Consider the following 9,542-nt stretch of genomic DNA (forward strand, 5'->3'; position numbering starts at 1 on the left):
AAGCATCTCTCTCTCTCTCAGTTTCCATGACGACCGTTGTCACATTTCTTCGAAAAAGAAAAGAATAATGAAGACAGTTTCAGCGGCAAAAGTTACACCTCAAACGGTAACCAAAAGACCCCTTCACCACCTCACCCCTCTAAAAAAAAAAAAAAAAAAAAAAAAGTAATCTGCTGAACCGAAGAGGCCTGACTTCTCCATTTACAGCGAGATTGATAATAAAGCAAAAGATGATTATCTTAATTTCATATGACCTTTTTGTTTTGTACAATTACTATTTATCTGAAAGAGTTATGGGACTATTAGTGTAAATTGAGCCTGAGAGGCACTTTGCTAGATTACGTACACAAAGACTGAAAGCGAATGCCTGTCACAGGGCTCAAACTGGGGCTTTCAAGTGGTCTTTCCACTATTCAGTGGAAAGCATAAACCTCAAACGTATTGATCTATGCATATGTATATGTAGTATATGTATATGTATATGTATATGTATATGTAGTATATGTATATGTATATGTATATGTATATGCATATGTATATTCATATGTATATTTACAAATATTTGTATATGTACATGTATATGTATATGCATATATACATGTACATGCACAGTATATACATACTCATATGCATACGTATATGTATGTGTATATGTGAATGTATACGTGTATAAAAATATGTGTATATATATATATATATATATATATATATGCGTGCATACATACATACACGCACGTATACGTATACAGTATATACTATCTTTTTTCTTTTACATTATGGTACCTTTTCGTGTGGGTCTGGCCACGAGAACAGGAACTCTCAAAAGAAAACCCATTTCGTTTGATACTGTGCCTTCTATCTGGTACGTACTATTCAGGACCGGTAAATTCTGAGAATAATTAAAGCAAATAGGGAACTGGGATTGGTAGAGCTATTCTCTGACTTCAAAATCCAGCTATCATCAACCAATTATATAGATCACTGGTTCGTCCACATTTGGAATATGCTGATTCTCTATGGTCCTCAAATCTCATTAAAGGCATTCACAGATCGTGAAAAAGATACAGCGTCAAGCCACAAAATTCATATTAGATATAAGAAACAAATCATACGAAAACCACTTAAAACATTTGAATTTATTCTCTATAAAAAACGAGGAACAAGTGGAGGCTAAAGAATGACTTAATGCAAATCTCTCGAACTTAAATGAAGTTGATAACATCAAAATTTACTATTATTTCACTGATCACCAACTACAAGAAAATAATGGCTTCAAGCTGTCAGGAAGTAGATTTCAGTTTGAAATAGGTAGAAACAATGTTGCCAACTGCGCCATCAATGAATGAATTATGCTTTGTGCTAGGGCAATTACATGTAATACAGGTAAAAGTTTTAAATTCTCTTGAATGAACATTAAATTAAAAAATATATGTATTTTTTTATCTGATATCATTATGGTCTTTTGTCGGCATGATTTATAAATGTAACTCATTGGATTTCGCTGACAAATAAATTAAAATGATGGTACAATGGATAAATACTACGTTAGAAGGGAGGAACAGAGGACATCTTAGTTGGACTGTGAAAGCAATTCTAATAATAAAGAAAAGATGCATACGAGGGGATTTGGTCAGGTGAAATGAAGTTCATAATGAGATTCATATCCATTAAGAGAGACTGTGGAGAAGGAAATGACACCTCCTTAATACGAAGATGATCAAAGATAGATAATGACTAGAAGGTTCTTACAAAGTGCAATTTACCAGCGCTTCTATCCTTGCGAACATCTCTCACCGACAAATGGAAGGTAGAAAGAACAGATTGAACAAAGAAAAATAACCAAACAACAAGCCTCCTTCCCATGCAGTGATCAAGTGTGGGCAATTGAGCGTAATATCTTCTTGTGAATTTCAGACGGGCGCAATAACTCTTTTTATTATCATTGTTAATATTATTAGGACTTTTGACTATCAGAGATGGATAGTGAGATATTGAACAAAAAGGATACGTCCGTAGAGGGAAAAAACGAAAATAAATAGATACATCTAGCACCATTACAGTCTAATCATCTCTTTATGGATATTACTACCAGACTACTTCATTCACCGGTAGCAAACCTCTCTCTCTCTCTCTCACACACACACACACACACACACACACACACACACTCTCACATCATGAGTTCAAAATCAGTACATAGTGATGAAACGTAGATTGTGTATACCGTAGAGTATAATATCTATCATGTATGAGCCGATCACGTGACCGCAAACTTTGAGTATCCAATTGTATTACTTCATTATGGACGAAATTCCCTCTGGCGCGCCCGCTTATTACCAATTTTCCTTCTAAATTGCCTCGTTTGAGAATATCAATTTGACTGAAATACCGTTCTGCGGGACAAATGGCATCATACTTCATCCGCTAAATGCATCAATAATGCTTCTCCACCTCTCGGCTTGAAATGATGTATACCCACACGCAAAAAATTAATAAAATAAAATAAAATAAAATAAGATAAAAAAGTAAAGTAAAATAAAATAAAATGAAATAAAATGAAATAAAATGAAATATAATAAAATTAATCAAAATAAAATAAAATAAGATAAATAAATAGAAATAAAAAGGTGCCCGTGGGAGCCAAATAAACTAATTGTGAGATCACAAGGCCTCACGTGATGGGTGGAGGACGGGAGGGTAGCTTCTCACGACCCTTCTGCTTATTCTTAGCCTAAGATGACCTCACCCTTTCCCGTGATTGGTTGGTGGGTGGGGTTGAAAATGTGAGTGGAGCCTTTATCCTTATAATAACATTTCCATTTAACTTTCACCCCTTGAATGTGGTGACACAGTTCATACACACACACACACACACATACACACACACGCATATATATATATATATATATATATATATATATATATATATATATACATATATATATATATATATGCGTGTGTGTGTGTATGTGTATGTGTGTGTGTGTATATATATATATACATATATATATATATATATATATATTATATATATATGTATGTATATATACATAACCTACTGAGGACAAAGAATTTTTATACTCTTTAAGGATGAGCTCCTGGTAACAAAGGGTCTCGATCGATAAAACTCGGCTTCAGACCGGTGCACCGGCCACTGTTCAATTCAACACGATCATCCTTTCTTATCCAGAAGAAAATGTAAATATTAATCAGGTCACTGTGCCAAGAGTTTGAGTGTGCTAATCCTTTAACCGTAATCTAGGTCATGACCTCTTTCTAATAACGCCAGACAAAAACAAAATTTTCTGTAAGAAATTCACCCCTTTTTGTTTTTTCAAAATATTTCCCCCCACCCCTTTGTTCACTCTGCCAGGTGGATAGGTATAAATGCCTTTGCCTGAACTCAGTGGTTGAAAACCGCAAGCTCTTAATGCCGTCACGTGTTGACTATAGCGGCATTCGAACCGCCTCGCCTCTTGATGCTAGCGCCCTTGTCCGTTCGGCCATCACACTCCTCATGCATGTTTCAATGAACCACTTCACTCTCGACTGGTTAGTATACATAATAGTCATATATAAACCTCTCAGGCTACCAATAAACCATTCTGTTTTACCGAGTTAGCTTAAAAAGATTAGTTAACTAAACCTATTTTTAGTTTATGCGAACGAGATAACTGCCTTCATAAAAACTGTGGAAGTGTTCATACCTCAATTCAATTAATTTCACCCCTGCGTTATTACATAAATGGATTCTCATCCTCTGCGAATATATATAAATGAATTTTCAGTTTACCATACGCAATAGTCACTCCTATGACAGTAAATAAACACAAATTGATTTCTGCATACACCCGAAGAGGACAGAGAGCAATATCTGTGCTGTTAATATATCATTTTATGATATATTGTAAGATGTTTGTGAACGGTTTTCATACTAAAATACTGCTGGTTTCATTTCTCTTAGCTCGCTTTATTTTTCGCTGTTTTTATTTATTTATCTATTCATATATATATATATATATATATATATATATATATATATATATTCATATGTATATCATATATATATATACATACATATATATACATATATTCATATGTATATCATATATATATATATACATACATATATATACATATACAAATACAGTATATATATATATATATATATATATATATATATATATATATATATATATATATATATATGTTAGAAAGGTATGCCGTAGTAGCATATTTGTAAAATGAGACTTATTGACCCACTGTCGGAGAATGAGATAAGACGGACAGAACATCTGTATATTTCGACCATTGTCTACTGAAGAGAACAACAGATAGTGGTCGAAAAATATAAATTTTCTGTCCATCTTATCTAATTCTCCGACAGTAGGTCAATAAGTCTCATATATATGTATGTATATATATATGTTACAGTGAATCTGTAAAATCAGGGAATATATATATTCCCTGCTATTTTCAGGGAATGTGTATAATGTCTGATTCACTCGGGGAATATGTATATTCCCTAAATTTTTCAGGGTATATACATATTCCCTGAAATTTGGACCTTATTATTATACAGATTCCCTAGATCATATTTAAAATGACAGAACAAAGAAAAAAAATGAATGAACACATGGATACAATTATCTAATTTATTCATCACATAAATAGAACTAGTCACAAAACAGTCAATGTTTAAAACATCCAAAATCGAGCTTACAAAATCAATTATGAATTGTAATACAGTTATTAACTCAATAAAAAGTAAAACTTGCCAGTTACAAAATAGTTAATATTTAGAACATCGCCTTGTTTTCACAATGCAGGCTTGAATGGCATTGTGAGTTGCATTTAACCTTGAGCTTGAAACATTTACATCGATTTGTTTGGCAACATTTTGAACCAGCACAGTTACATTTGGCGAACCTTGGCCACCTGACTTCGACTCTTGCTGTAAAGCAGATCGAAGAGAAACAATCCTATCGGCTGTCACATCGTCTTCGGAGTGCAGTTCATACGTACATAAATCAAATTGATTCCTGGTATACTTCGCACGCAGTATGCCACTTTTTACTGCAATCGTGTAATTATCATTTTCGTCAATGTCCACAATCATTCCCTTGATATTCCTTGAATCACCACGACTCCTATTCACCATTGATAGCGGAATCGTAACATTGTTCCCGACGTTTCCACGGTCCATAATACGACGACTTCGTTTAATCCTACGTTCAGCTTGTGAAAGTTGAGCTTCGCATGCACGTTTTCGCTGAGAAATAATATTGTTTTGACGAACGGAGAATGGTGATGTTGGTTCGACAGAAGGTGGTTCTACATCAGGTGGTTCGACTGAAGTTGTTTTATCCGTAATTACTGACAGCAGATCGTCCTCACTTTGCAAACGGTGAATTACATCATGTGGAAGAGCAGAAGTTGTGAGACCTACTTTAGCATCTGATCCAAACAACGCAGCAAATGGTGACCTTTTAATGCCAGAGTGGTAGCTAGGTTTTTTGTTTTTTTTTGTTTTGTTTTTTCTTAATTGCACAAATTTTAATCCAACTGTCCAGTCTGTGGTTTGGTTATCACCCAACCAGGCTACCAACATATCTTTGATATCACAATTGGCACGTTCAACTGACCCCTGGCTCTGGGGATGTCTAGGTTTTCAATCAACTATTACGAGATCAGGCCAAAGCAGGTTAAGATCGGTTATAACACTAGCAGTAAACTCCGATCCATTGTCACTCTGTCAAATTTCCGTTGCGCCAAATAAAAGAAAAATATCTAAAAGGTGATAATCAACCTTCGCAGCACGTTTTGATGTGAGAGGTCTCAAGACACAGAACTTTGTAAGGTGTTCTTGGTAAACCATTATCCACTTATTGTTGCCTTACTTCATTGACTGCATGTCAACAAGGTCAACCTGTGACCTGGAACCAAAGTTCTTTGTCAGAATTGGTCAAACAACAGTCCCTTTAGTTGTTGGCCGTTTACGTTGACATTCGATGCACAGGGATTTGTAAATTGATATGGTGTCATGCATAATATTGGCATATTTTTTGGTTAATTCCTTCACCATCTTATTGCGACCTCCGTGGCCAGTTGCAATGTGAGCACGCTTAATAATATCGTACGTAACCTCTAATGTAGCAAAATGAATAGGATCCTCATTGGCATTCCGTCTTCTAATCGACTCGAAAACATCACCACACTTGAGAACCTCATACTTCTTCAGCAGATAGTATTCGTGAGGCTGACGTGTCAGTTGCTGTCAGATCTGCAATATTATTATTATATTGCTCTTTTAGAAGCAATACATATTTCTTTAATGCATATTTTTTCAATAACACTTCCCGAAAATATGCTTCCAAATCATAATCCGTTGGATTTGCCATGATGTTGACACTAGCGAAGATGACGTGTGACAGGCGACTGAAACTTTGTCCGGCCTTGGGGATTATGGTGGGGGGGGGGGAGGTAATTAGCGGGAGTCCTGCGATGGTTCGGTCGGGTCACGATGCCATTCAAGCCTTTCATTGTGAAAACAAGGCGATTTTCTAAATATTAACTATTTTGTGACTGACAAGTTATACTTTTTATTGAGTTGATAACTGTATTACCATTCATAAATAATTATATTAACTTCATTTTGGATGTTTTAGGTATTGACTGTTTTGAGAATAGTTCGTATTTATGTGATAGATAAATTAGATAATTGCATCCATGTGTTTATTAGTTTTTCCTTTGTTCTGCCATTCTAAATATGATTCAGGGAATCTGTATAATAATAAGGTCCAAATTTCAGGGAATATGTATATACCCTGAAAAATTTAGGGAATATACATATTCCCCGGGTGAATCAGACATTATACACATTCCCTGAAAATATCAATGAATGTATATATTCCCTGAATTTACAGATTAACTGTAACATATATATATATATATATATATATATATATATATATATATATATACACATATACGTATATATATACATATATATGTATATATATACATATATATGTATATGTATATATATATATATATATATATTTATATATATATATATATATATATATATATATATATCGATATATATATTTATATATATATATATATATATTAGGAAGGTATAATGTACTCGTAGTAGCACATTTGTAAGACTTATTGATCCACTGTCGGAGAATGAAATGAGATGGACAGAAAATATGTATATTTCGACCACTGCCTGCTGAAGTGGACCACATATAGTGGTCCAAATATACAGATTTTCTGTCCATTTTATCTCACTCTCCGACAGTGGGTCAATAGGTCTTATACTGTATATGTGCATATATATATGTATATATATATATATATATATATAATATGTATATATATATATATATATATATATAATATGTATATATACATATATATATATATATATATATATATACAGTGTATGTATATACATGTATATATATATATATATATACATATATGTATATACACACACACACACACACACACACACACACATATATATATATATATATATATATATATATATATATCTATGTATATATATATATATATATATATATATTAGGGGAAGGTGCCCTTTACGGAAGCAGTCTGCCCTCTGGTAGAATTCGTTGTTTTTTTCTTTTTTCTTTTTTTTTCTACTTCTTTTATTTGGATTTTTCCATTTACATTTTCAATTTATTATCTCTATCAATTTACCTAGATTTTTTTGCATTGTATCTATATTCTTTTCTACTCATCTAAAAATCTACATAAAAGAAAAGAGATATGAAATAGAGTAGGACAAATGAAATGATAGTACATCAATTTCAACTCCAGTACAGGGGGGGGGAGATAAGGGGGCGTGGGGTCAGTAGATCTCGGAGATTCTTTACCCATTTCATGCTCAACTCAAAGAGTCTATGTGACTCACAAAGAATCACTCTAGTTAGGGTATTCTCACTATTTTTACCCAAATTACTTCACGGCCGTAATGTGCCACAATGTATGAAGGGCATTTCCTTTTCCAGCATTCACTTGGGCCCAACATTTCAATTAACATTTTCCCATTGAAGGTCGAATTGACCAGATCGCAGTGTGGGGGGGAGGGGATTGAAATGCAAATTGTGTCGCCCACGTCGTTAATCAACTATTCATTATTTTTCACGGCGATGTGACCATGATAGGTATGATTGGGTTATATTAAGTTCAGATCATATTCATTTCATGACGTGGTGGGGAGTCTTACTATGACTTCTCGAGTCGTGATATTAATTAGCTCATGGAAGGATGTCTTTATTCATCTTTATCTGGCTGCCGTCAGGCGATTTTATACAGATGAAAGAAACCTCATACCCCTTATCAGATTTTTAGGATTCTAGAAATAATTCAAACTACCAAACAGTTCATTAAGGACATAAGAGCATAAGAATGAAGAAGACTCCAAAGGACCATAAGGTATACAATAAGTAGTTCCATGTCAATTACCACCTATCATCCCCATCCATAAAGCTATCTAACCTTCTCGTAAAACAACATATAGTTTCAGCGCTCACTATATGATTACTAAGTCTACTAAATTCGTTAACCACTTTATTGGTAAACCATTTCTTGCCTATTTCCTTCTTAAATTCAAAAATGTCCAATTTAAATCCATTACTGCGATTCCTGCCCTGCTGTCTTAATATGATGACCTTGCCTGCATCACCCTTTTTAAAACCCTTGACCCATTGGACATGTACGAGTATTAGATCGCCTCACAATCTACGTCATTCCACAGAGTGTAAATTAAGGTGCCTTAATTAAGACTTCTGATACATAGATCCTCTAAACTTTGTATGATTGCATTCACTAATAATTACCACATAAGTAAACGTCTTTTGCAAAACATCAACATTGTAGTACTTATCAGTGGAAGATGATATACTATTCTACGAACTAACAAGCACTACTCTAGCTTCTAGCTTCTACAAAGCTACAACACACATAGTAGCCTATGTCGTAGAACTTAAGATATGAGCCAGACATGTATCAGTTCGACATCGTAAATTGTGAGTTCGGTAGTTGCAGCGAGCGTACAAGCTTTCTCGTTCAAAATTGTAGATTTATCATGTAAATAAGACTTACGACATAAGGGACTCGTAAATATACGATGTAAAACAAACACGTCTGTTGCTAATGCACAGTTGGGAATTAAGTCCCTCAACACTAATCATAAATTAAGATGGAAAGGGTTTGTATTCGCATATAATTGTGGAAAGACTCAGTCAGTTATAGTCTTGGTAATGAAAGATAAACAAGATTTTTCACTTGTTTATTCGTTACAAATCATTGTATACGTATATATATATATATATATATATATATATATATATATATATATATATATATATAGTTACCAAAATACATAATCTATACATCAAAGAATTTATTTTCTCAAGTGTGCGCAATCAGTTAATAATTCAGATAGTTTCATGGTACCCTTATGGACCAGGGTCACGTTCCATAATTTTATACTTGGAGACTAA

General features: G+C 33.7%; 1 protein-coding gene across 1 annotated transcript; it reads right to left on the bottom strand.

Annotated features, from left to right (window-relative positions):
• Positions 1-4,792: 4,792 nt before the first annotated feature.
• Positions 4,793-5,878, bottom strand: LOC143018733 (uncharacterized). The gene is made up of 2 exons (XM_076174315.1): positions 5,810-5,878; positions 4,793-5,653 (listed from the first exon to the last, which is right to left on the bottom strand). The coding sequence occupies exons 1-2, from the start codon at positions 5,876-5,878 to the stop codon at positions 4,793-4,795; spliced, it is 930 nt and encodes a 309-aa protein (XP_076030430.1).
• Between the last annotated feature and the right edge of the window lie 3,664 nt (positions 5,879-9,542).

Source organism: Oratosquilla oratoria, chromosome 35 (assembly GCF_046742065.1).
Source record: "Oratosquilla oratoria isolate Oo_2021 chromosome 35, ASM4674206v1, whole genome shotgun sequence".
Lineage (NCBI taxonomy): Eukaryota > Metazoa > Arthropoda > Malacostraca > Stomatopoda > Squillidae > Oratosquilla > Oratosquilla oratoria.

Coding starts and splice junctions, on each gene's coding strand:
- LOC143018733 (XM_076174315.1), bottom strand. CDS start 5,878: ATGGTTTACCAAGAACACCTTACAAAGTTCTGTGTCTTGAGACCTCTC. Junction 5,654..5,809: donor CATCAAAACGTGCTGCGAAG/GTTGATTATCAC, acceptor AGACATCCCCAG/AGCCAGGGGTCAGTTGAACG.